The 27,830-nt window shown below is 54.7% G+C and overlaps 2 protein-coding genes across 4 annotated transcripts in view; both read right to left on the bottom strand.

The window, feature by feature from the left end:
* Nucleotides 1-1,795: 1,795 nt before the first annotated feature.
* Nucleotides 1,796-18,390, bottom strand: LOC147093037 (turripeptide OL11-like). Its single transcript, XM_085975774.1, has 4 exons — nucleotides 18,294-18,390; nucleotides 9,870-9,910; nucleotides 4,642-4,745; nucleotides 1,796-1,971 (listed from the first exon to the last, which is right to left on the bottom strand). Exons 1-4 carry the CDS (start codon nucleotides 18,346-18,348, stop codon nucleotides 1,926-1,928), a joined length of 246 nt encoding a protein of 81 aa, XP_085831900.1. The 5' UTR covers nucleotides 18,349-18,390; the 3' UTR covers nucleotides 1,796-1,925.
* Nucleotides 18,391-24,372: 5,982 nt separating this feature from the next.
* The window catches only part of naa40 (N-alpha-acetyltransferase 40, NatD catalytic subunit), a 38,939-nt gene continuing 35,481 nt past the window's right edge, over nucleotides 24,373-27,830 (bottom strand). For all 3 annotated transcript variants that reach the window (XM_085976367.1, XM_085976365.1, XM_085976366.1), the window contains 2 exons: nucleotides 27,665-27,742; nucleotides 24,373-25,768 (listed from right to left, as the gene is read on the bottom strand). In XM_085976367.1, the coding sequence (XP_085832493.1) occupies nucleotides 25,627-25,768; nucleotides 27,665-27,742 (220 nt within the window). In that variant the 3' untranslated portion in view covers nucleotides 24,373-25,626. The remainder of the gene's footprint in view (nucleotides 25,769-27,664; nucleotides 27,743-27,830) is intronic.

Genomic DNA, 27,830 nt, shown 5'->3' with positions numbered 1-27,830 from the left:
TACTGCCCCTCCGACAGTGCGGCGCTCCCTCAGTACTGCCCCTCCGTCAGTGCGGCACTCCCTCAGTACTGCCCCTCCGACAGTGCAGCACTCCCTCAGTACGGCCCCTCCGAAGGTGCAGCGCTCCCTCAGTACTGCCCCTCCGACAGTGCGTTGCCCCCTCAGTACGGCCCCTCCGACAGTGCGGCGCTCCCTCAGTACTGCCCCTCCGACAGTGCAGCGCTCCCTCAGTACTGCCCCTCCGACAGTGCGTTGCCCCCTCAGTACGGCCCCTCTGACAGTGCGGCACTCCCTCAGTACTGCCCCTCCGACAGTGCGGCGCTCCCTCTGTACTGCCCCTCCGACAGTGCGGCGCTCCCTCAGTACCGCCCCTCCAACAGTGCGGCGCTCCCTCAGTACTGCCCCTCCGACTGTGCGGCGCTCCCTCAGTACTGCCCCTCCGACAGTGCGACGCTCCCTCAGTACTGCCCCTCCGACAGTGCAGCGCTTCCTCAGTACTGCCCCTCCGACAGTGCGGCGCTCCCTCAGTAATGCCCCTCTGACAGTGCAGCACTACCTCAGTACTGCCCCTTCGACAGTGCGGCGCTCCCTCAGTACTGCCCCTCCGACAGTGCGACGCTCCCTCAGTACTGCCCCTCCGACAGTGCGGCACTCCCTCAGTGCTGCCCCTCCAACAGTACAGTGCTCCCTCAGTACTGCCCCTCCGACAGTGCGGCGCTCCCTCAGTACTGCCCCTCCGACAGTACAGCACTCCCTCAGTATTGCCCCTCCGACAGTGCGGCACTCCCTCAGTACTGCCCCTCCAACAGTACAGAGCTCCCTCAGTACTGCCCCTCCGACCGTGCGGCGCTCCCTCAGTACTGCCCCTCCCACAGTGCAGCGCTTCCTCAGTACTGCCCCTCCGACAGTGCAGTGCTTCCTCAGTAATGCCCCTCTGACAGTGCAGCGCTACCTCAGTACTGCCCCTTCGACAGTGCAGCGCTCCCTCAGTACTGCCCCTCCGACAGTGCGGTGCTCCCTCAGTACTGCCCCTCCAACAGTGCGGCGCTCCCTCAGTACTGCCCCTCCGACAGTGCAGCACTCCCTCAGTATTGCCCCTCCGACAGTGCGGCTCTCCCTCAGTACTGCCCCTCCGACAGTGCGGCGCTCCCTCAGTACTGCCCCTCCGACAGTGCAGCACTCCCTCAGTATTGCCCCTCCGACAGTGCGGCACTCCCTCAGTACTGCCCCTCCGACAGTGCATTGCCCCCTCAGTACTGCCCCTCCGACAGTGCGGCGCTCCCTCAGTACTGCCCCTCCGTCAGTGCGGCACTCCCTCAGTACTGCCCCTCCGACAGTGCAGCACTCCCTCAGTACGGCCCCTCCGACAGTGCGGCGCTCCCTCAGTACTGCCCCTCCGACAGTGCGTTGCCCCCTCAGTACGGCCCCTCCGACAGTGTGGCGCTCCCTCAGTACTGCCCCTCCGACAGTGCGGCGCTCCCTCAGTACTGCCCCTCCGACAGTGCGGCGCTCCCTCAGTACTGCCCCTCCGACAGTGCGGCAGGTTTGGGCTGGTGCAATATTGAGCTCTGTGGCCCCCATTGGAAGGGGCAGACCTGCCCATCCAGCGTGTGGCCTGTGCAGTGGGGGTGACACCAGTGTGTTGGTGAATGGGAGACCGGGCTGCCTCTCTTGCTGCTTTAACCAGGAGCGATTGCCTCGGACGCACTCCATTCCGCGGGATCCCGAGCCCGTCAAAGTGCAGCAGAACCGCGATTAGACACAAATTAAATGCCAACGTGCACACAAATTCAGAACAGCTTTTGCTTTATTCACAAGACTAAGTTCACGAAATTTAAAAGTGCTTGTGTTCCCAGTGAGTATAATGTCAATTAAATTTGTGGTGAAATTCTTATAGTTTGTCATCTCGAGATCCAGTCTGCGGTTCAACATTTTCCGTGATTCTTTATGTTGATGTCCTGGCCCGACTTCCTGCAAGTGAACACAGAGGGTTAACCTCGTTATATCGTGATCCTAACGTTCCTCCCCCTGAATTTGCTCTCACAAGATCTCCACACACTTTCCAACGAGAGTCACTCGGTAGAAATCAGGACTGGACCATGTACAGCAGGCACCTCAAAGCACTGGAGAGGTACCACCAACGCTGCCTCCGCAAGATCCTGCAAATCCATTGGCAGGATAGACACACCAACGTCAGTGTTCTCGCTCAGGCCAACATCCCCAGCATCGAAGCTTTGACCGCGCTCCATCAGCTCCGATGGACGGGTCACATTGTCCGCATGCCCGATACGAGACTCCCAAAACAAGCGCTCTACTCGGAGCTCCGGCACGGCAAGAGCGCCCCAGGTGGGCAGAGGAAACGCTTCAAGGACACCCTCAAAGCCTCCTTGAAAAATTGTAACATCCCCCCGCCACCGACACCTGGGAATCCCTGGCCCAAGACCACACAAAGTGGAGGAGAAGCATCCGGGAAGGCGCCGAACACCTCGAGTCTCTTTGCCGGGAGCAAGCGGAAGCCAAGCGCAGACAGCGCAAGGAGCGCACGTCAACCCAAGCACCCCACCCACCTGCCCCTTCAACCACCGTCTGCCCCACCTGTGACAGAGACTGTAGGTCCCGCATTGGACTCATCAGTCACCTGAGAACTCATTGTTAGTGCGGCAGGAAGTCATCCTCGGTTCCCAGGGACTGCCTAAGAAGAACGGCTGATCTTCACCTCCTTAGCCCAGGGGGTGCTGAGTCCGATGGTAGTGACCCACCTGCTGCCCTGACTGGTTCAATGAATCCTTCATTTGTTTCCTTAAGTTAATTCCCATCCTCGAGGGGTGGCCAGTGACTGGTGCACAGAATAACCGTCTGTGCCTTCTGATCGGCCAGGTATTTTGATCTCTGTGGGGGAGTGAAATGACTGGTTGTAGGCTGGAGTCATCACACTTTACCTGCCCACACACAACGTACCTCAGCTGGTGAGGACTGACCCTGAACGTCTCCACTGAGGTATCATCAGTGCTGACTGACCCACTCTCAATGGGGATCCATTGGCTCATTTGGCCATTGCTGGATTCACCTCCAGTGAGATCCCAACATTCCCAACAGTCCTCCCTCAACTAACACCAAACAAAATACAGATTGACGGCTCGTTCATTGTCAGGGCCGTGCTGCGAGACAGCCGTCTTTCAGATGAGACGTTAAATCGAGGCCCCATCTGCTCTCTCAGGCGGATGTAAAAGATCCCACAGCCACTATTGGAAGAAGAGCAGGGGGAGTTCTCCCCGGTGTCCTGGGGCCAATATTTATCCCTCAACCAACATCACTAAAACAGATGATCTGGTCATTATCACATTGCTGTTTGTGGGAGCTTGCTGTGTACAAATTGGCTGCTGCGTTTCCTACATTACAACAGTGACCACACTTCAGAAAGTACTTCATTGGCAGAGAAGCGCTTTGGGACGTCCTGAGGTGGTGAAAGGCGCTGGAGAAATTGGAGTTCATTCTTTAGTTTTTCTGATTTTCTACTTGTGGGATCTTGCTGTGTGAAAACAGGATAAAGCACGTGCCCACATAACAACAGTGACTGAATTTCAACAGTAACCCGTGGCTGTGAAGCACTGTGGGACACGCTGAGGACATGAAAGGAGCTTATCTGAGTGCAAGTTCTGGAGAGGGTGAGGCTGCAGATCACAAAAAAGCAAAAATGGAGGAGTAACCAGGCAATTAGCAGGGGGGAACGCCTGCGGGTAAGATCTGAAGTGTGGTCACTGTTGTAATGTAGGAAACGCAGCAGTCAATTTTCACACAGCAAGATCCCACAAACAGCAATGTTATAATGACCAGATCAACTGCTTCAGGAGTTGGTTAAGGGGTAAATATTGTCCAGGACACCAGGGAGAACTCCCCTTCTCTTCTTCGAAATAGTACCATGAGATCTTTTATGTTCACCTGATAGGGCAGACAAGGCCATGGTTTAATAGCCCCTCCGACAGTGCGGCGCTCCCTCAGTACTGCCCCTCCGACAGTGCGGAGCTCCCTCAGTACCGCCCCTCCGACAGTGCGGCGCTCCCTCAGTACTGCCCCTCCGACAGTGCGGCGCTCCCCCTCAGCACTGTCCCTCCGACAGTGCGGCGCTCCCTCAGTACTGACCCTCCGACAGTGCGGAGCTCCCTCAGTACTGACCCTCCGACAGTGCGGCGCTCCCTCAGTACTGCCCCTCCGACAGTGCGGTGCTCCCTCAGTACTGCCCCTCCGACAGTGCGGCGCTCCCTCAGTACCGCCCCTCCGACAGTGCGGTGCTCCCTCAGTACTGCCCCTCCGACAGTGCGGCGCTCCCTCAGTACTGCCCCTCCGACAGTGCAGCGCTCCCTCAGTACTGCCCCTCCGACAGTGCGGTGCTCTCTCAGTGCTGACCCTCCGACAGTGCGGCGCTCCCTCAGTACTGCCCCGAAATGAATGAACAGTTTTCAATCTGAATGACTTGCTGGAAAGTACTGTGCGGAGGTCGGCTCAGGATTGTTTCTGCGCTGCCTTAAACAGGAGAGAACCTAATTGTGGAGCGATGCCAACGTCTTGACTTGCTATACACAACTCGGTTTCCTTAGTAACCAGGATACAGGTCCTCACCGGGGTGGAAATAAAGAGGCTCACATTTTTTCCTTGCACAGGTCACAGCGATTCTTGTAAGTCTGACCGTCTGTGCCACAGACTGGCCGCAGCTCCCTCACACAGATTGTGGTATAGTCACAGTCCGCCTAAAGAGATTAACAACAACAACAACAATGTGTATTTATATAGTGCCTTTAATGTAGTAAAACATCCCGAGGCGCTGCACAGGAGTATTTTAAGACAAAACATTTGACACCGATCCACATAAGGATAAATTAGGACAGGTGACCAAAAGCTTGGTCAAAGAGGTGGGTTTTAAGGAACGTCTTAAAGGAGGAGAGAGGGAGCGAGGCGGAGAGGTTTAGAAAGGGAATTCCAGAGCTTAGGGCCCAGGCAACAGAAGGCACGGCCACCAATGGTGGAGCGATTATAATCAGGGATACTCAAGAGGGCAGAATTAGAGGAGCGCAGATATCTTGGGGGGGTTGTGGGGCTGAAGGAGATTACAGAGATAGGGAGGGGCGAGGCCATGGAGGGATTTGAAAACAAGGATGAGAATTTTAAAATCGAGGGGCTGCTTATCCGGGAGCCAATGTAGGTCAGTGAGCACAGCGGGTGATGGGTGAACGGGACTTGGTGCGAGTTAGGACACGGGGCAGTGAGCACAGGGGGTGATGGGTGAACGGGGCTTGGTGCAAGTTAGGACACGGGGCAGTGAGCACAGTGGGTGATGGGTGAACGGGACTGGGTGCGAGTTAGGACACGGGGCAGTGGGCACAGGGGGTGATGGGTGAACGGGACTGGGTGCGAGTTAGGACACGGGGCAGTGAGCACAGGGGGTGATGGTGTGAACGGGACTGGGTGCAAGTTAGGACACGGGGCAGTGAGCACAGGCGGTGATGGGTGAACGGGACTGGGTGCGAGTTAGGACACGGGGCAGTGAGCACAGGCGGTGATGGGTGAACGGGACTGGGTGCGAGTTAGGACACGGGGCAGTGAGCACAGGGGGCGATGGGTGAACGGGACTGGGTGTGAGTTAGGACACAGGGCAGTGAGCACAGGGGGTGATGGGTGAACGGGACTGGGTGCGAGTTAGGACACGGGGCAGTGAGCACAGGGGGCGATGGGTGAACGGGACTGGGTGCGAGTTAGGACACGGGGCAGTGTGCACAGGGGGTGATGGGTGAACGGGACTGGGTGTGAGTTAGGACACGGTGCAGTGAGCACAGGGGGTGATGGGTGAACGGGACTGGGTGTGAGTTAGGACACGGGGCAGTGAGCACAGGGGGTGATGGGTGAACGGGACTGGGTGTGAGTTAGGACACGGGGCAGTGAGCACAGGGGGTGATGGGTGAACGGGACTCGGTGTGAGTTAGGACACGGGGCAGTGAGCACAGGGGGTGATGGGTGAACGGGACTGGGTGTGAGTTAGGACACGGGGCAGTGAGCACAGGGGGTGATGGGGTGATGGGTGAACGGGACTGGGTGCGAGTCAGGACACGGGGCAGTGAGCACAGGGGGTGATGGGTGAACGGGACTGGGTGCGAGTTAGGACACGGGGCAGTGAGCACAGGGGGTGATGGGTGAACGGGACTGGGTGTGAGTTAGGACACGGGGCAGTGAGCACAGGGGGTGATGGGTGAACGGGACTGGGTGTGAGTTAGGACACGGGGGCAGTGAGCACAGGGGGTGATGGGGAACGGGACTGGGTGCGAGTTAGGACACGGGGCAGTGAGCACAGGGGGTGATGGGTGAACGGGACTGGGTGTGAGTTAGGACACGGGGCAGTGAGCACAGGGGGTGATGGGTGAACGGGACTGGGTGTGAGTTAGGACACGGGGCAGCGAGCGCAGGGGGTGATGGGTGAACGGGACTGGGTGTGAGTTAGGACACGGGGCAGCGAGCACAGGGGGTGATGGGTGAACGGGACTAGGTGTGAGTTAGGACACGGGGCAGTGAGCACAGGGGGTGATGGGTGAACGGGACTTGGTGCGAGTTAGGACACGGGGCAGTGAGCACAGCGGGTGATGGGTGAACGGGACTCGGTGTGAGTTAGGACACGGGGCAGTGAGCACAGGGGGTGATGGGTGAACGGGACTGGGTGTGAGTTAGGACACGGGGCAGTGAGCACAGGGGGTGATGGGTGAACGGGACTTGGTGCGAGTTAGGACACGGGGCAGTGAGCACAGGGGGTGATGGGTGAACGGGGCTTGGTGCGAGTTAGGACATGGGGCAGTCAGCACAGTGGGTGATGGGTGAACGGGACTGGGTGCGAGTTAGGACACGGGGCAGTGAGCACAGGGGGTGATGGGTGAACGGGACTCGGTGTGAGTTAGGACACGGGGCAGTGGGCACAGGGGGTGATGGGTGAACGGGACTTGGTGCGAGTTAGGACACGGGGCAGTGAGCACAGGGGGTGATGGGTGAACGGGACTGGGTGTGAGTTAGGACACGGGGCAGTGAGCACAGGTGTGATGGGTGAACGGGACTGGGTGTGAGTTAGGACACGGGGCAGTGAGCACAGGGGGTGATGGGTGAACGGGACTGAGTGTGAGTTAGGACACGGGGCAGTGAGCACAGGGGGTGATGGGTGAACGGGACTTGGTGCGAGTTAGGACACGGGGCAGTGAGCACAGGGGGTGATGGGTGAACGGGACTGGGTGTGAGTTAGGACACGGGGCAGTGAGCACAGGGGGTGATGGGTGAACGGGACTGGGTGTGAGTTAGGACACGGGGCAGTAAGCACAGGGGGTGATGGGTGAACGGGACTGGGTGAGAGTTAGGACACGGGGCAGTGAGCTCAGGGGGTGATGGGTGAACGGGACTGGGTGTGAGTTAGGACACGGGGCAGTGAGCACAGGGGGTGATGGGTGAACGGGACTGAGTGTGAGTTAGGACACGGGGCAGTGAGCACAGGGGGTAATGGGTGAACGGGACTTGGTGCGAGTTAGGACACGGGGCAGTGAGCACAGCGGGTGATGGGTGAACGGGACTTGGTGCGAGTTAGGACACGGGGCAGTGAGCACAGCGGGTGATGGGTGAACGGGACTGGGTGTGAGTTAAGACACGGGGCAGTGAGCACAGGGGTGATGGGTGAACGGGACTGGGTGCGAGTTAGGACACGGGGCAGGGAGCACAGGGGGTAATGGGTGAACGGGACTGGGTGCGAGTTAGGACACGGGGCAGCGAGCACAGGGGGTGATGGGTGAACGGGACTGGGTGTGAGTTAGGACACGGGGCAGTGAGCACAGGGGGTGGTGGGTGAACGGGACTCGGTGCGAGTTAGGACACGGGGCAGTGAGCACAGGAGGTGATGGGTGAACGGGACTCGGTGTGAGTTAGGACACGGGGCAGTAAGCACAGGGGGTAATGGGTGAACGGGACTGGGTGCGAGTTAGGACACGGGGCAGTGAGCACAGGGGGTAATGGCTGAACGGGACTGGGTGCGAGTTAGGACACGGGGCAGGGAGCACAGGGGGTAATGGGTGAACGGGGCTGGTTGCGAGTTAGGACACGGGGCAGCGAGCACAGGGGGTGATGGGTGAACGGGACTGGGTGTGAGTTAGGACACGGGGCAGTGAGCACAGGGGGTGGTGGGTGAACGGGACTCGGTGCGAGTTAGGACACGGGGCAGTGAGCACAGGAGGTGATGGGTGAACGGGACTCGGTGTGAGTTAGGACACGGGGCAGGGAGCACAGGGGGTAATGGGTGAACGGGACTGGGTGCGAGTTAGGACACGGGGCAGTGAGCACAGGGGGTGATGGGTGAACGGGACTGGGTGTGAGTTAGGGCACGGGGCAGTGAGCACAGGGGGTGATGGGTGAACGGGACTGGGTGTGAGTTAGGACACGGGGCAGTGAGCACAGGGGGTGATGGGTGAACGGGACTGGGTGTGAGTTAGGACACGGGGCAGTGAGCACAGTGGGTGATGGGTGAACGGGACTGGGTGTGAGTTAGGACACGGGGCAGTGAGCACAGGGGGTGATGGGTGAACGGGACTGGGTGTGAGTTAGGACACGGGGCAGTGAGCACAGGGGGTGGTGGGTGAACGGGACTCGGTGTGAGTTAGGACACGGGGCAGTGAGCACAGGGGGTGATGGGTGAACGGGACTGGGTGTGAGTTAGGACACGGGGCAGTAAGCACAGGGGGTGATGGGTGAACGGGACTGGGTGAGAGTTAGGACACGGGGCAGTGAGCTCAGGGGGTGATGGGTGAACGGGACTGGGTGTGAGTTAGGACACGGGGCAGTGAGCACAGGGGGTGATGGGTGAACGGGACTGGGTGCGAGTTAGGACACGGGGCAGTGAGCACAGGGGGTGATGGGTGAACGGGACTTGGTGCGAGTTAGGACACGGGGCAGTGAGCACAGGGGGTGATGGGTGAACGGGACTGGGTGTGAGTTAGGACACGGGGCAGTGAGCACAGGGGGTGATGGGTGAACGGGACTGGGTGCGAGTTAGGACACGGGGCAGGGAGCACAGGGGGTGGTGGGTGAACGGGACTCGGTGCGAGTTAGGACACGGGGCAGTGAGCACAGGAGGTGATGGGTGAACGGGACTCGGTGTGAGTTAGGACACGGGGCAGGGAGCACAGGGGGTAATGGGTGAACGGGACTGGGTGCGAGTTAGGACACGGGGCAGCGAGCACAGGGGGTGATGGGTGAACGGGACTGGGTGTGAGTTAGGACACGGGGCAGTGAGCACAGGGGGTGGTGGGTGAACGGGACTCGGTGTGAGTTAGGACACGGGGCAGTAAGCACAGGGGGTGATGGGTGAACGGGACTTGGTGCGAGTTAGGACACGGGGCAGTGAGCACAGGGGGTGATGGGTGAACGGGACTGGGTGAGAGTTAGGACACGGGGCAGTGAGCTCAGGGGGTGATGGGTGAACGGGACTGGGTGAGAGTTAGGACACGGGGCAGTGAGCTCAGGGGGTGATGGGTGAACGGGACTGGGTGCGAGTTAGGACACGGGGCAGTGAGCTCAGGGGGTGATGGGTGAACGGGACTGGGTGTGAGTTAGGACACGGGGCAGTGAGCACAGGGGGTGATGGGTGAACGGGACTTGGTGCGAGTTAGGACACGGGGCTGCCAAGTTTTGGATGACCTCAAGTTTACGTAGGGTGGAATGTGGGAGGCCGGCCAGGAGTGTGTTGGAATAGTCAAGTCTGGAGGGGACAAAGATCAGAGAAACAACGTCAACCGAGTTTCTTTATAAATCCCCGAGCTTTCTCTTAACGGGCGCGTGGAATTCTAAACTCAGCTGCTCACCGGCCAGGAGAAGTTGTGAATACTGGCAGCCCTCGAGACTTCTGCAGGAGAAAAAAACCACATAGGTTGATGTAAGAAAACTACTCGGCACTTGGTCTAAGCGTTAAACAAAGCTTTAATCAACTGTTTTACAACATGGAGGTCTAGTTGTGTCCTTCACTAGTTCCTGTTAAAGAATGTCCTGAGCAAGCTGGGCCCGTGCCCGAGTATTTATACTCTCCCTGGACAGCCCCACCCGCAGGCTGCTCAGTATTATTTCATAAGTCTTTCATGAATGACTGATTCATGTCATAGATCATTACAAAGGGCACGGAACCACTTCTCGACCAGTGTTTAGTGGGCAGGCTCAGTTAACCGCTCAGTTGGTCGAGCTCTGCTCTTTACTTGGCGTTCACACTGCGGAAGGGAATTCCGAGCACCGGCTGCGAGACTGGCGCCAGTAGGATGGTGGCTCTCAGTATCCGGCTCCGGTAGCCGATGTTGCAGATATCGAAACCAATTTGCCGCCCTGCAGGGACAGGTTGAGAGCTCAGACCAGCCGCCGGCCGCCCAAACCAGAGGGTGGCTCGCGGCAGCCCTTGCCCAGTGGCAGAACTCAAATTTAATTTGCTGCACGTGTGTACGACACAGGAGCTGCCGGGGAATTTTAGCTAGGAGGGAAGATTGGAGAGGCTGGGGCTGTTTGCTTTGGAACAGAGGAGGCGGAGGGGAGATTTAATTGAGGTGTATAAAATGATGAGGGGCCTGGATAGCGTGGATAGGAAGGACCGGTTTCCCTGAGCAGAGAGGTCAATAACCAGGGGGCACAGATTGAAGGTTTAGAGGGGAGTTGAGGAGAACTTGTTTCACCCAGAGGGTGGTGGGGGTCTGGAACTCACTGCCTGAAAGAGTGGGAGAGGCAGAAACCCTCATCACATTTAAAAAGTACTTGGATATGCGCTTGAAGTGCCGGAACCGACAGGGCTACGGACCAAGAGCTGGAAAGTGGGATTAGGCTGGAGAGCTCTTTGTCGGCCGGCACAGACACGATGGGCCGAATGGCCTCCTTCTGTGCCGTAAATTTCTATGATTCTATGAGCTGGATATACTGCAGAGCCTGACTCCACTTGTCTAGCCAGTGAATGCGCCCCTTTAAGACCCCGGCGGTCCTGTCGGTGGTCACTCTTGGAGAGACATGTGCCTCATTGTTGCGTTCATTAGCGGGGCCATCGTCCATGGCGGTGGGAGTCGGCCTCATCGCCCACAAGCCATCCATTGACTTGGCATTGGGTCAGAAGGGTTGGCTGCTTTTGAAAGTGAGAATGCACTGTGACAGCTCCCAGCGTATCTAGTGTTGACCTGAAGGAGGCTTTGCCACACGTTGCCACACACAATGTTTGCATTCAAGGAACGGAAGCCCTTCGTGTTGAGAAGGTTGGCCAAAAGGAGCTCGCAAAGCAATGTGAGCGCCATCTCTTGCACCTTGGAAAGACCAGCAATCCCGTCAAGCTGGGTGGCCCCATCTCACTGCCTGTGATGGCAGCGGTGATGAATTCCTCAGCGCGCCAGTCGCTGACTGCACCTTGGCTGATGTTCGGAGATTCCCCTGGGGCTGCCTGTAATCACCCTGGGCCATAAAGGTCGCATGCGGTCATCACCTTTACAGCCACAGAGCCATGCAGGCGGATGATCGTGGCTACAGGTCCTCCTGCAGTCGGTGGCACAGCTCACCTATTGCCTCTTTGGTGAAGGGCATTCTTCTTGTAGACATCTCACTAAGGTCCTCACATGAACTGTGTTGCCTGTATATTCTGCAGGGGGTAGTAATATCCCCCCTCCATATATCCCCCATAAGTGTTGCCCGACTCTTGTTTGCTTCACCCTGCACTGCTGCTGTTCGGTGATAATGGCAGGTGAGGGTTTGCCCGTAGGGAATAACCAGACCCACCCCTCAGAAGCCCTCGCTGTGGCTGGGAGGTCAAAATCGTCCGACGGTCTCACACCCTTGGACGCAGAGAGCAGCAAATCCAGTTCTATGTATATAGAATGGTCCCAGGGATGAGGGACTTCAGTTACGTGGATAGACTGGAGAAGTTGAAGTTGTTCTCCTTGGAGCAGAGGAGGTTGAGAGTCATAGAGTCATAGGGCTAAAAATTCGGTGGCGCCATGTTTGGGGCGCCAAGCTCGCCTGGGCGCCGGAATTTGCGCTCCGGGCGGAGCCGCTTGCGCCCTCCCGATATTCAGTTTCAGCGCCCCAAGAGGGACGCGGGGCGCTGCTCGAGGCTCCCCGCGTCGCGCTTGGGTCGCGCAAACTGAATATCGCAACGCTACGTGCCGCTGCGCCACATGCTGCGGCACGGCGCGCTGTGGCACTGCAGGCCTTCCTCCCCTTCTTAAGGGGGAGGAGCCTGCACCAGCGCGATCTCTGATCGTGAGTGCCGTCAAAAGAGCCCGGCACCGAGGAGAAGTGCCGGGCTCTCGGGGCACAGCCGGCACCGCCCGGCGGGGGGATCAGGAGGCCGGGGAGGGCGGCGCGAGGAGGTGCTGGCAGGCAGCCACTGGAAAAAATGGCCGCCCTGCACCTCCCTCTTAATTTGCGCCACTACCGCCACAGGTAGGCCCCCCTGTACTGGTCGCGATTTGCGACCGGCGTTACGGGGGGGGGGGGGCGCGCCCCAATATCACGTTCAGGGCATTAGTGGGGCGCTGCGCACACCGATGACGTCATCGGTGGCGGCGCAGCATTACAGGCCAACGCCGCCATTAGTGCCCCGCTAAATTTCGCGGGAGGCGTGGCCAGTGGCGCTAAAGCCACTGAGTGCCCTCTTTAGGCGCTAACTGGTAGCGCAGCCCACCGAATTTCTAGGCCATAGATTTATACAGCACAGAAAGAGGCCCTTCGGCCCATCGTGTCCACGCCGGCCATCAAGCCCTGTTTATTCTAATCCCATTTTCCAGCACTTGGTCCGTAGCCTTGTATGCTATGGCGTTTCAAGTGCTCATCTAAATGCTTCTTGAATGTTGTGAGGGTTCCTGCCTCTACCACCCTTTCAGGCAGTGAGTTCCAGATTCCAACCACCCTCTGGGTGAAAAAGTTTTTCCTCAAATCCCCTCTAAACCTCCTGCCCCTTACCTTGAAACTAAGCCCCCTGGTTATTGACCCCTCTACTAAGGGGAAAAGTTCCTATCTACCCTATCTATGCCCCTCATAATTTTGTACACCTCAATCAGGTCCCCCCTCAGCCTTCTCTGCTCCAAGGAAAACAACCCCAGCCTGTCCAGTCTCTCTTCATTGAGAGGAGATTTGATAGAGGTTTTCAAAATTCATGAGGGGTCTAGACAGAGTAGATAGCGAGAAACTGTTCCCATTGGCGGAAGGGTCGAGAACCAGAGGACACAGATTTAAGGTGATTGGCAAAAGAACCAAAGGCGACATGAGGATAAACATTTTTTCCACAGCGAGTGGTTAGGATCTGGAATGCGCTGCCTGAAAGGGTGGTGGAGGCAGATTCAATCACGGCTTTCAAAAGGGAGTTAGATCAGTACCTGAAGGAAGAAAATTTGCAGGGCACCGGGGAAAGGGCGGGGGAGTGGGACTGGCTGAAGTGCTCTTGCAGAGAGCCGGCACGGGCTCGACGGGCCGAATGGCCTCCTTCCGTGCTGTAACCATGCTATGATTCTAGGGATGCCAAAATATCAACACAGAAAGTCAGTGCCAGCTGCAGAAATGGCGACTGAAACTCTCCACATTCTCGAGACTCACGTACTTCTTGTCTCCTGTCTCAGCCGCACTCTATAATTCCCAGTCTAACTTACCCTGCCAGCACTGTGAGTCCAAGGGCATCAAAAACTCAGTTGCAGCAACACAGAACCTCATTATATTATACTATCTCAAGTGCCCGGCGGTGCCGAGGGATTTTTGAGGGTATGTTGTTGTTGGAAGAGAGAGAGAGAGAGAGAGCGACTGGGGGGAAGAGAGAGAGTGACGGGGGAAGAGAGAGAGCGACTGGGGGGAAGAGAGAGCGCGACTGGGGGGAAGGGGGGGAAAGGAGGAAAGGAGGGGCGGAAAGGGGGGGAAGGAGGGGGGGAGGTGGGGGAAGGAGGGTGGGAGAAAGGGAGGGGGGAGCAAGGGAGGGGGGAGCCAGCAGACCCTTTCCCCTCTGCCGGCGATGTGGGGGAAGGGGGAAGGGGGGGGGGGGAGTCCCCGAGCCACACCCCCCGCCCCCGATGTCCCGAGCCCCACCCCCGCCCTCCCGAGGCCCAATCTCACGAGGCCCGATCTCCCGAGCCCCGCCCCCCGAGGCCCGATCTCCCGAGCCCCACCCCCCCAATCTCCCGAGGCCCGCCCCCCCTGATCTCCCGAGGCCCGATCTCACGAGCCCCGCCCCCCCCCCGAGCCCCGATCTGCCGAACCCCGATCTCCCGAGCCCCGCCCCCCACCCGAGCCGGCTTCAAGAGCAGAGAGAGAGACGCCGCCGCGCAACCTACTGCGTGAAGCCTGGCCGGACTCAAGTCGCGCGCGCTGACTCCTGCCCCACCCGCCTTTACTAAGATGGCGGCGGTGGCGACGCTCGGCTCAGGCCCACCCCCTCCAGCCTTCACAAAGATGGCGGCAATCGCGAACCGCTTGTTGAGCGTGACGGGAGGTGCCTAGCTCGGGCATGGCTGGGCAACAGAGGCCCAGGCTTACAGGCCTGGAAAAACGGTGAAAGGTAGGAACATTCTAGATGTTAGAGAAAAGATTTACAAATTAATTAACTTTTTTTAAAAACAATTTGTGTTTTAAAATCAACTTTTTTTTTGCTGGAAATGTAGATTTGAAAAGAAACACGCAGAAAGTGGGAAAAAGAAATGAAAAGTTTGGAATCAAGATGGCGGCGACTCACCTCGGTTCAGAATGATAAGGCCCGCCCACACACGCACCGATTGGTCAACCGTCAGATCACTGAACTGTAGGATTGGTCAATCATCACGTCACTCAACTGTAGGATGGCCCGCCCGCACACACAATGAACCCGCCCCCACTCGATGCAAATGAGCGGATAATGAGAGGAATTTTGAACGTTTTTTGGATACCGTCGGCACAATTTTTGTCCGACCGTCGGCACAATTTTTGTCCAAGCAAAAAGTAAATACGCCTACAAGAGTCCCCTAATGATGAGCTTTCTTTTGATATAACATATGTGTAGGTACGCTCTATAACTTTTGATTGTATAGCCAGCCAGAGAGACAGACAGAGAGACAGACAGACAGACATATCCTTTTATATATATAGATGTATGCCAGCAGAGGGTAAGATCATACTCAACCGCAGCACACCCCGCAGTCAAATAACCTGACAACACACAATGACAAACCTCACACAGTCATTGGGCTACACTGTCCACTCCCAGGGCAGGTACAGCACGGGTTAGATACAGAGTAAAGCTCCCTCTACACTGTCCCATCAAACACTCCCAGGGCAGGTACAGCACGGGTTAGATACAGAGTAAAGTTCCCTCTACACTGTCCCATCAAATACTCCCAGGGCAGGTACAGCACGGGTTAGATACAGAGTAAAGCTCCCTCTACACTGTCCCATCAAACACTCCCAGGGCAGGTGCAGCGTGGGTTAGATACAGAGTAAAGCTCCCTCTACACTGTCCCCATCAAACACTCCCAGGGCAGGTACAGCACGGGTTAGATACAGAGTAAAGCTCCCTCTACACTGTCCCATCAAACGCTCCCAGGGCAGGTACAGCACGGGTTAGATACAGAGTAAAGCTCCCTCTACACTGTCCCATCAAACACTCCCAGGGCAGGTACAGCACGGGTTAGATACAGAGTAAAGCTCCCTCTACACTGTCCCATCAAACACTCCCAGGGCAGGTACAGCACGGGTTAGATACAGAGTAAAGCTCCCTCTACACTGTCCCATCAAACACTCCCAGGGCAGGTACAGCACGGGTTAGATACAGAGTAAAGCTCCCTCTACACTGTCCCATCAAACACTCCCAGGGCAGGTACAGCGCGGGTTAGATACAGAGTAAAGCTCCCTCTACACTGTCCCATCAAACACTCCCAGGGCAGGTACAGCACGGGTTAGATACAGAGTAAAGCTCCCTCTACACTGTCCCATCAAATAGTCTAAAAATTAGAGCCAGACCTTTCAGGAATGAAATTAGGAAACACTTCTACACACAAAGGGTGGTAGAAGTTTGGAACTCTCTTCCACAAATGACAACTGATGCAAGATCAATTGTTCATTTTAAATTGGAGATTGATAGCTTTTTGTTAACCAAAGGTATTAAGGGATGTGGACCAAAGGCGGGTCTATGGAGTTAGGTCGTAGAACAGCCAGGATCTCATTGAATGGCGGAACAGACTCGAGGGGCTGAATGGCCTCCTCCTGTTCCTATGGATTTTAAACTTTCATTATATTGTGTTCCTAATTTTACTCCCCCAGAAATTATCACGAGATCTTCATCCACATACACTTTCCAACAAGAGTCACTAGGTAGTTGCCCCTCTGCTCGCTGACCTACATTGGTTCCCGGTTAAGCAATGCCTCGATTTTAAAATTCTCATCCTCGTGTTCAAATCCTCGTCCCTCCCTAGCTCTGTAACCTCCTCCAGCCTCACAACCCCCCGAGATCTCTGCGCTCCTCCAATTCCGGCCTCTTGAGCATCTCGGATTTTAATCGCTCCACCATTGGCGGCCGTGCCTTCAGCCACCTGGGCCCTGAGCTCTGGAATTCCCTCCCTAAACCTCTCCGCCTCTCTCTCCTCCTTTAAGACGCTTTTTAAAACCGACCTCTTTGACCCAGCTTTTGGTCACCTGTCCTAATTTCTCCTGATGTGGCTCGGGGTCTAATCTTGTTTGGTAATCGCTCCTGTGAAGCGCCTTGGGACGTTTTACTACATTAAAGGCGCTATATAAATGCAAGTTGTTGCTGTCGGATGATGGTTCAGGTACAAGGCTGTTCTCTGATGCTCTGCACCATCCCCAGTCCCCCACAAAAGAACATTCACAAAACTGCAACACAGAAATTTGGTGACGGTTCTTTGAAGAAGCATTTTTCACCACCTCAGGACGTCCCAAAGCTCTTTACAGTCAATGAAGTACTTTTTTTGGAGTGTAGTCACTGGCGTGATGTTGGAAACGGGGCAGCCCATTTGCGCACAGCAAGCTCCCGCAAACAGCAATGAGATAATGACCAGATCATCTGGTGAACCTGAGAAGGTTCCAGGGTTGATTCCCCCGGTCCATCCAGATGAAATGACCTCAACACGAGAAGTCAAGATCAAGTGTAAAAAGAAAAGAAACACATGCATTTATATAGCACCTTTCACCACCTCAGGACGTCTCAAAACGCTTCACAGCCAATGAAGTACTTTTGAAGTGTGGTCACTGTTGTAATGTGGGAAATGCGGCAGCTAATTTGCGCACAGCAAGCTCCCACAAACAGCAATGTAATAATGACCAGATCATCTGTTTTTGTTATGTTGGTTGAGGGATAAATATTGGTCATGACACTGGGGAGAACTGCCCTGGTCTTCTTCGAAATAGTGCCATGGGGTCTTTTACGTCCACCTGAGAGCGCAGACTGGGCCTCGGTTTAACGTCTCATCCAAAAGGTGGCACTTCTGACAGTGCAGCACTCCCTCAGTACCGCCCCTCCGACAGTGCGGCGCTCCCTCAGTACTGCCCCTCCGACAGGGCGGTGCTCCCTCAGCACTGCCCCTCCGACAGGGCGGTGCTCCCTCAGTACTGCCCCTCCGACAGTGCGGCGCTCCCTCAGTACTGACGCTCCGACAGTGCGGTGCTCCCTCAGTACTGCCCCTCCGACAGTGCGGTGCTCCCTCAGTACTGCCCCTCCGACAGTGCGGCGCTCCCTCAGTACTGACGCTCCGACAGTGCGGTGCTCCCTCAGTACTGCCCCTCCGACAGGGCGGTGCTCCCTCAGTACTGCCCCTCCGACAGTGCGGCGCTCCCTCAGTACTGCCCCTCCGACAGTGCGGCACTCCCTCAGTACTGCACTGGAGTGTCAGCCTAGCTTTATGTGCTCAGGTCCCTGGAGTGGGACCTGAACCCACAACCTTCTGACTCAGAGGCGAGTGTGCTACCCACTGAGCCACAGCTGACATCAAGTGTAGTTTTAAGGTGGAGTGGGTTTAGGGGGCGGGGGGGGTTATTTTACTGGGGCGCGCCCTGGTACTTTTGCCCCCCAAGCAGCTCGGGTGCTAGAATTGGCCTCAGAGCCCCTGGGGTGCTGAGGAGAGGGAAAGGGGAGGGTGGGGTGAAAATCCCGATTGCTATCCCATGACCCCTGCAGGAAGGTGTGTGGGATCTGATCGGGGATCAAGCCTGGGGGCTCTGCCCAGTGTGGCTCCGTACGCCAGCTGGTGCAGCAAGCCACTGGAAAGTCAGACGAATTAAGCAATGGCAAGAACGTTTTTACTCACCCACTAAAAGGAAAAACACGAGGAAGTCGGTGAGTAGCGGTCCGAGGATCTTCATTGTGAAGGTGAAGGATGTGAGCTGGCCAGTTTGATTACTGGACTGTTTATGGAGTCACAAACCCATTGTCCTCCTGTTTGTGACCTCAACAGGTGCCTCCAGACACTCTGGCTCCCTCCACACGCCCTTTAATAGTCCTCTTTTACAAGCAGTCTGTCTACCTCCCCTTAAAAAGAATTTATAAGCTCTGCTCCAGTAACGGTTTATGACAGAGAATTCCACATTCTAACCTACCCTGTGTAAAGATTTTTTTTCTAACCTTTCAGTTAATGCATTCTGTGCCCCCCCTTCTCCCCCCTCGTTGCCACCTCTCACTATTTACCTCATCAGAATCTTGAAGACTTTGTTCAGGTCATCCCTCAACCTTCTCCGCTCCAGAGAAATAGGGGGAGAAATTGTAGATGTGTTAGTCGTAATTTTGCAAAGGTCTCTAGATTGAGGAATTGTGCCCATGGATTGGACAATTGTAAATGCCACTCTATTATTTAAGAAGGGGCAGAGAGAGAAATCAGGTAACGACAGACCTGTCAATCTACTATCAGTTGTGGACAAATGACTGGAATCTATCATCAGGGGCAGAGTGACTTGGACAAGTATCAGCTGATTAAAAAGAGTCAGCATGGATTTGTGAAGGATGAGATCGATAAGATTTTTGTCGGGTAAGGGTATCAAATGATATGGAGAAAGGGCGGGTGAATGGAGTTGAGGTACTCCTGGCTGGCACCCTACGTAAACTTGAGGTCATCCAAAACTCGGACGCTGTGTCCTAACTCGCACCAAGTCCTGTTCACCCATCACCCCTCTGCTCACTGACCTACATTGGCTCCCGGTTAAGCGGTCAATTTCAAAATTCCCATCCTTGTTTTCGAATCCCTCCATGGCCTCGCCCCTCCCTAACTCTTCCCTACAAGTGGAAACACTCTCTCTGTATCCACTCTATCAAAACCTTTCATCATTTTAAAGACCTCTATTAGGTCACCCTTCAGCCTTCTCTTTTCAAGAGAAAAGAGACCCAGCCTGTTCATCCTTTCCTGATATGTATACCCTCGCATTTCTGGTCCTTGTTTTCAAATCCCTCCATGGCCTCACCCCTTCCTATCTCTGTAATCTCTTTCAGCCCCACAACCCCCACCCCGAGATATCTGCGCTCCTCTAATTCTGCCCTCTTGAGGATCCCTGATTATAATCGCTCAACCTCTGGTGGCCAGGCCTTCTGTTGCCTGGGCCCCAAGCTGTGGAATTCCCTCCCTAAACCTCTCTGCCTCGCTACCTCTCTCTCTTCCTTTAAGATGCTCCTTAAAACCTCCCTCTTTGACCAAGCTTTTGGTCACCTGCCCTAATTTATCCTTATGTGGCTCGGTGTCAAATTTTTGGTCTTAAAATACTCCTGTGCAGCACCTTGGGACATTTTGCTACATTAAAGGCGCTATATAAATACAAGTTGTTGTTGTTGTTGTACAGATCAGCCCTGATCTGATAGAATGGCGGAAGAGGCTCGAGGGGCTGAATGGTCTACTCTTGTTCCTATGATGAGCAGCCAACAGACAGAGACTGCGTGCAACCCCATAGCAAGGAAGAGGAGGGGGGAAAACAATCAAGAGCAAAAGTCACTGCTCGAGGGGCAGTTACCAGGGATTGGCGGAGGCCTGGGACTTGGGTCACTGCTAGAGGCCACTGTCAGAGGGGCAGTTACCAGGGATTGGCGGAGGCCTGGGACTTGGGTCACTGCTAGAGGCCACTGTCAGAGGGGCAGTTACCAGGGATTGTCCGGCCTGGGACTTGGGTCACTGCTAGAGGCCACTGCCAGAGGGGTAGTTACCAGGGATTGTCCGGCCTGGGACTTGGGTCACTGCTAGAGGCCACTGCCAGAGGGGCAGTTACCAGGGATTGTCCGGCCTGGGACTTGGGTCACTGCTAGAGGCCACTGTCAGAGGGGTAGTTACCAGGGATTGTTCGGCCTGGGACTTGGGTCACTGCTAGAGGCTACTGTCAGAGGGGCAGTTACCAGGGATTGGCGGAGGCCTGGGACTTGGGTCACTGCTAGAGGCTACTGTCAGAGGGGCAGTTACCAGGGATTGTCCGGCCTGGGACTTGGGTCACTGCTAGAGGCTACTGTCAGAGGGGCAGTTACCAGGGATTGTCCGGCCTGGGACTTGGGTCATTGCTAGAGGCCACTGTCAGAGGGGTAGTTACCAGGGATTGTCCGGCCTGGGACTTGGGTCATTGCTAGAGGCCACTGTCAGAGGGGCAGTTACCAGGGATTGACGGAGGCCTGGGACTTGGGTCACTGCTAGAGGCCACTGTCAGAGGGGCAGTTACCGGGGATTGACGGACTGGGACTTGGGTCACTGCTAGAGGCCACTGTCAGAGGGGTAGTTACCAGGGATTGTCCGGCCTGGGACTTGGGTCATTGCTAGAGGCCACTGTCAGAGGGGCAGTTACCGGGGATTGACGGACTGGGACTTGGGTCACTGCTAGAGGCCACTGTCAGAGGGGCAATTACCAGGGATTGTCCGGCCTGGGGCTTGGGTCACTGCTAGAGGCCACTGTCAGAGGGGCAGTTACCAGGGATTGTCCGGACTGGGACTTGGGTCACTGCTAGAGGCCACTGTCAGAGGGGCAGTTACCGGGGATTGTCCGGCCTGGGACTTGGGTCATTGCTAGAGGCCACTGTCAGAGGGGCAGTTACCGGGGATTGTCCGGCCTGGGACTTGGGTCACTGCTAGAGGCCACTGTCAGAGGGGCAGTTACCAGGGATTGTCCGGACTGGGACTTGGGTCACTGCTAGAGGCCACTGTCAGAGGGGCAGTTACCAGGGATTGTCTGGCCTGGGACTTGCTATCTTGAACACAAGAAAGAAAGACTGAAAATCTGAGAGCCTTGGCTGACCTAAATGAAGACAATTCATCAGAGCTTGCAGGTAACACCAGCAGTGTTCTCCACAAATGAAAATAGGTTAGAGAACCAGACCTCAGGTCACAGAGGGAGATATTAGGAAGGGCAATCAAAAACTTGGTGGAAAAGCTGAGTATTTTTTTTAAAGGAGTAGGTTGGATCGCTGTAGCTATGGTGCTTTCTGTGGCCAAACAGCCTGCAATCACTCACTGTCCAGTTATACGCATGAGGAATGGGCGTTTGAGCGAGGTACCAGAGCACTGCTGGCTTTCGGCCTGTATTCACTAGAGTTTAGAGGAATGAGAGGGGATCTCACTGAAACGTTTAAAATTCTTGACAGGGCTACAGACTGGATGCAGGGAGGATGTTTCCCCTGGCTGGGGTGGGTCTAGAACAAGGGGTCACAGTTTCAGGATACAGGGTAGGACATTTAGGACTGAGATGAGGAGAAATGTCTTCAGAGGATGGGGAACCTGTGGAATTCTCTACCACAGAGGGCTGTGGAGGCCAAGTCACTGAATATATTTAAGGAGATAGATTTCTAGACACAAAAGGCATCAAGGGGTATGGGGAGAGAGCGGGAATATGGTATTGAGATAGAGGATCAGCCATGATCATATTGAATGGCGGAGCAGGCTCGAAGGGCCGACTCCTGCTCCTATTTTTCTATGAATCTCCAGCCCAGCACGAGTCAGCACCTTCTGCACCATCCACAGTGCTCAGGCCCACCCTCAGCTAAAGTCTCCCGACTAAAGAAAGCCTTGCATTGCGACGCTGGCCAACAAGTACACCGTCTCTCCCGTAACTTTGCACAAGCCTGTAAGCCTCTCACGTGGGAAAGAGCTATCACCATTGGAGATTGTCTTCCATGATTGGATTCATCTGGGCTGGAAATACAGGAGCATCAAATGATCACGTATCATTCCGCTGCCAAGTCTGATGGAGAGATCAGGCTGCTGTTCTGGACACTGTGCTGATAAAATAACTTGCATTTATATAGCACCGTGCACATCCTCGGTGCGTCATAAAGCACTTCACAACCATGGAATTATTTTGAAGTGTATTTACTGATATGTGGGCTAACATGGCAGCCAATTTGCACACAGCGAGGTCCTACAAACGGGAAATTAATTACTGACCAGTTAAATTTTTTTTTGATGTTGGTTGAGGGATAAATGTCGAACAGGACACACACCCTCATAACGGCACAGGAGGCCGCCATTTGGCCCATCGAGTCTGTGCCGGCTCTCTGTAGAGCAATCCAGTCAGTCCCATTCCCCCGCTCTATCCCCAGAGCCCTGCAAGTTTATTTCCTTCCAGTCTCCCCTTGAAAACATCGAGTGTCTCCGCTTCCACCACTTCCGTCGGCAGTGAGTTCCAGGTCCTCACCCCTCGCTGCGTAAAGAAGTTTTTCCTCACATCCCCCCTGTATCTCTTGCCCAAAACCTTAAATCTGTGTCCCCTAGTCCTTGTACCATCAACTAGTGGGAACATCCTTTCCCCGTCTAGCCTATCCAAACCCCTCATAATCTTGTACACCTCTATCAAATCACCCCTCAACCTCCTTTGCTCCAATGAAAACAAATCCAGCTTCTCCAATCTGCCCTTGCAGCTAAGATCCCCCATCCCCGGAACCATTCTGGTAAATCTCCTCTGCACCCTCTCAAGGGCCTTCACATCCTTCCTAAAGTGTGGTGACCAGAACTGGACGCAATACTCCAGTTGTGGCCTAACCAGCTCTTTATAAAGGTTCAGCATAACTTCTCTACTTTTGCACTCAATACCTCTATTTATGAAGCCCAAGATCCCATATGCTTCACTAACCACTCTCTCAATATGTCCTGCCACCTTCAGGGATCTATGCACATTAACTCCCAGGTCCTCTTAAGAACATAAGAAATAGCAGCATCAATAGGCCACTTGGCCCCTCGAGCCTGCTCCGCCATTCAATAAGATCATGGCTGATCTTGGGCTCAAAGCCACTTCCCCGCCCGCTCCTCATAACCCTTCACTCCCTTATCTTGCAACAATCTGTCTATCTCCACCTTAAATGTATTTAATGACCCAGCCTCCACGGCTCTCTGGGGCAGAGAATTCCGCAGATTTACGGCCCTCTGAGAGAAGAAATTCCTCCTCATCTCAGTTCTAAAAGGGTGCCCCTTTATTCTGAAACTGTGCAATAGTGGCCATGGCGCATTATATGCCCACCCGAGAGGGCAGACGGGGCCTCGGTCCATAAGTCAGCACCAGCGAGGGTGCAGCGCTGCACCGGGAGTGTCAGCCTGGATCACGGGCTCAAATGGGGCTTGAACCCACGACCTCCTGACTCAGAAGGGAGGTGTTACCTGCTGAGCCACGCTGGCAAATGTAGCCCAAGACTTGGACACAGCCAAATGCCAAACTGCTGTTGTCAAAATATAATTTTTTCATTGTTACTGAAGAATCTACGATCCTTTCGCTTTCCTACTCCACGTTTGCTGTCTGAAGATAAAATTCGATACGAAACGTTGACTTGTTCCAACTGCACATTGTTGCCCTCAAATTTCCCCGCCAATCTGAATTTCTCATCCTTCCATTTGTTCTCAAGGCGCTGATTCTATGCATTCCTCACGTCAGCTTAAACAGCGAGTGCTATTCGACTCTGAAAAGCACCACAGCAGGGATGCCCTTATGATGTGCACACGTGATCAGGAGTAGGAATCATACTCTTAGTGCCCCCTTACTGTTAGGTAAGGGTCTCAAGTGATGGGGAGCAAAGGCAGCTAAAGGGAGTTGAGGTTACAGCTCAGCCACGATCTAATCGAGTGGCAGAACAAACTCAAGGGCTGGATGCTTACTCCTGCTCCGAATGCTCCTCAAACTGACGACCCAGCCCAGCCCCAAAGACTGGGACTGGGACCTTCCTGCACTCCCAACGCCTCAGTGCTGCGCCCACTGCTGTATGTTCAGCCCGTGCTGTGGGGGGGGGGGGGGTAGCTGCTCTTCACAGCTGGCAGCGGTCAGAGTCGCTCGGTACAAGTCGATCGCTACAGACTCCAGCAAACCGCCCGCTTGCACTCACCCTTCGCCAGAGCAGAGAGTTAGAAAGTGAGGTTAAAGAAGGGCAGGGAACGGAACAAAAAAAAAAACCATAGTACAAAATTTTATTCGACAGTTATATAAAAAAAACCCACAAAACCCACAACCAGATGCTACGAATGAATTGCGACTTTTCGGATGTGTCCTGGGAGTTAGTCCTGGAGGAAGCAGCAGTGTGCAAAAGTGGAGTTAAACCGGATTCTGAAACAGAGGAAACAATCGGAGGAAAGTGCGTATCCGCAGCGAGACCGTTTGCACGGCGTCTAGAATTCAGCCTCTGGCACTCTTTGACGAAGACTCGAAGCCCAACGTCGCAATGGGACATCCGGGTTCCTGTACCAGTGCAAACCTGGGGAGCAAGTCATCAGATCCAGACGGTCCCGGTGCTCAAAAGTGTTCCATGGTGACGCACGCAGCTACGAATCCCCGCTAACTTAATCACGATCTGTAGTTTCGTACCAGCAGCTACGAGCCTGGGCATAAAACAGGGAGGGTACAGTAGCTTCCAATCCGGCCACAGTCCAGGGCTGCTGGCGCAGTCTTCAGGTGAAGCAGGGGGGGGTTTTTAGAGGGCGAGGGGTAACGGGACCAGCTGTAATTTAGCCCCCATTTTAAAGCCACACAGTCTGTGCTTAGATTATAAGTTCCTGTGTCACATTTACAATGGAACCACCAATTTAAAACTGTCAGGTGGTATTGCAGCGCCTCCAGTGGCAGCAGGGTGCAATTACCGCGTGACAAGTTTACATATAAATGTGTACAGGAATTTATCGCGCAAAAACATTCACGGAAAGGGAGCACAGATATGAGGTTTTTAAAAATATATTACAGATACAATACACAGTATGTCCTCAAACCCGTTGAAGTGTCATTTATTCAAAAACTGAATTTAAGAAAAGCTCCTGTTATTTTTCTGCTCGATATTCTGCTTGGGCTCACAGAAATCATTTTTCTTTTTATATATAAAGGCAAGTTGTATTTTTGTTTTTAAAGAGGCGGCAGGAGCCCTTTCAGTATTCAAAAGGATTACGTTGTCATTTGGCCAGGAAATAGCAACAAGAATTAGCTCCAAGCAACCAGGAGTAGACTTGTGGAGTCTGGCAGTGAGAGTCTAGGTGTTATTCACAGTATATATAGATGTGTGTGTATAAAAAGAAACACGTTTAAAAAGCTTTCTGCTACGTTCCTCGTGCTGCAACAGCTGGTGGGTTGAACGCGCACTCATGGTGCGACGGGTGTTTCTGGGAGGGGAAGGTCGGAGAGAAGTGATGGGGGGTGGGGGTGGGCGGGTCAAGGATGGTTCCCTCAGTGACAGCAGCCCCCGCAGTGCGGGCTGCCATGGGGGTGCGGGTGCTCCCCGTATTTCGTCCTCCGGCTCAGTATCTCGTAGGAGCAGTCGTCCCCGCAGCACCCCGACACGCTGGGAGATGACTCATCGATGTCGAACCTGCGGAGCGAAAGGACGGGAAGGGTCAATCGGAGCGGCTCACGGGTAACGGGAGCTTACCACAACTAACCGGGGGAGGGGGCAGTCACAGTGAGCCTGAAGCCCCTATTCATACATCTCAATCCTACCAACCCATTAGCAAAGAATCAGGAGCCCTGGTAGGCTCTCACCCTCCACCACAGAGGCGTACTGAGGCAAACTGCACAGACGTAAGATAGAAAAGACCACACAGTCCTATTATCCATGACACAACACTGCCTGGTTTTGTTTTTACTATTGATTTCTCAGAATGTGGACAATGCCGGCAAGTCCACATTTAGTGCCCTCCTCTCACTGCCCGGACATCGGACGATAAATCAGGACTCAACCATGCAGCCTGGGACTGAACTCAATGTCAGCCAGACAAAAGAAAAAGACTCCCATTTCTCCCGCGCCTTTCCCCACCTCAGGACGCCCTGGTGGCAAAAACAGGAAGGCAGATTATTATCTGAATGGCAATAGATTGGGAGAAGGGGAAGTGCAACAAGACCTGGGTGTCCTTGTGCACCAGTCGCTGAAGGTAAGCATGCAGGTGCAGCAGGCGGTTAAGAAGGCAAATGGTATGTTGGCCTTCGTAGCGAGAGGGTTTGAGTACAGGAACAAGCATGTCTTGCTGCAGTTGTACAGGGCCTTGGTGAGACCACATCTTGAGTATTGTGTGCAGTTTTAGTCGCCTTATCGGAGGAAGGATGTTCTTGCCATGGAGGGAGTGCAGCGAAGATTCACCAGGCTGATACCTGGGATGGCAGGAATGACGTATGAGGAGAGATTGGGTCGATTGGGCTTATACTCGCTGGAGTTTAGAAAAATGAGAGGGGATCTCATTGAAACTTATAAAATTCTAACAGGACTGGACAGACTAGATGCAGGAAGGATGTTCCCGATGGCGGGGGAGTCCAGAACCAGGGGGCACAGTCTAAGGATAAGGGGTAAGCCATTTAGGACAGAGATGAGGAGGAATTTCTTCACCCAGAGAGTGGTGAACCTGTGGAATTCTCTACCACAGAAGGCAGTGGAGGCCAATTCATTAAATATATTCAAGGAGTTAGATATATTTCTTAAGGCTAAAGGGATCAAGGGATATGGGGAGAAGGCAGGGACAGGGTACTGAATTTGGATGATCAGCCATGATCTCATTGCATGGCGGAGCAGGCTCGAGGGGCCGAATGGCCGACTCCTGCTCCTATCTTCTATGTTTCTAAAGTGCTTCACAGCCAATGAAGTACTCTTTTTGGAAGTGTGGGGTCACTGTTGTAATGTGGGAAACGCGGCAACCAATTTGCACACAGCAAGCTCCCACAAACAGCAATGAGATAATGACCAGATCATCTGGTTTTTTTTAAGGTGTTGGTCGAGGGGTAAATATTGGCCCCAGCACACCGGGGAGAACTCCCCCCTGCCTGCTCTTCTTTGAAAAGCGCCGTGGGATTTTAAAAATTCATCAGCGGGGTGTGGGGGTCGCCGGCAAAGCCAGCATTTATTGTCCATCCCTTATGTCCACACGACAGGGCAGACTGAGGAAAGGGAAGGGTTTGCTGGGCTATGGCGAGTGGGACTAATTGGAGAGCTCTTTCGAACAGGCATTATTGGCCAAATGACCTTCTGTGCTGTATGATTCTGTGGTAATAACTATTGAGTTTGTGCAGTAGTTGGGGAGGTTCAAGTGGCCCCAGTGCCATAGCCAGGGCTTGTGATCACTGGCCAGTGAGCCCCACAGGAGTGTGACACAGGGTGAGTGTGTGTGCACGAGTGTGCGTGTGTGTGTTCTCACTGATGGGTCTTGACTCATCCCCTGACTTTCCACACATCCCTCTAAATATCGCAGACTCCAGATCACAACGCCGAGACCCAACTTACTGCATGGCCTCTCTGAAGAACTGATACGCCCCGCGGTTGTGCTTAAATACCGTCAACATCACTTTCTTCATCTGTGTGCTACGGAGAGAGCAGAGAGCGAGAATCAGTCTCATCCAGCACCCCCCCCGCCCCCCCCACTGGCACTGGCTCCCCATTCTCTAGGCAG

This window comes from Somniosus microcephalus, unplaced genomic scaffold, assembly GCF_052327205.1.
Source record: "Somniosus microcephalus isolate GS21.2 unplaced genomic scaffold, FLI_Smic_1.0 unresolved_chr2, whole genome shotgun sequence".
Classification (NCBI taxonomy): Eukaryota; Metazoa; Chordata; class Chondrichthyes; order Squaliformes; family Somniosidae; genus Somniosus; species Somniosus microcephalus.
Note: the sequence above shows the minus strand (reverse complement) of the source record. Positions and strands in the feature narration are given on the sequence as shown.

Coding starts and splice junctions, on each gene's coding strand:
- LOC147093037 (XM_085975774.1), bottom strand. CDS start 18,348: ATGAAGATCCTCGGACCGCTACTCACCGACTTCCTCGTGTTTTTCCTT. Junction 4,746..9,869: donor TTCACAACTTCTCCTGGCCG/GTGAGCAGCTGA, acceptor TAATCTCTTTAG/GCGGACTGTGACTATACCAC. Junction 1,972..4,641: donor GACCTGTGCAAGGAAAAAAT/GTGAGCCTCTTT, acceptor GTTCACTTGCAG/GAAGTCGGGCCAGGACATCA.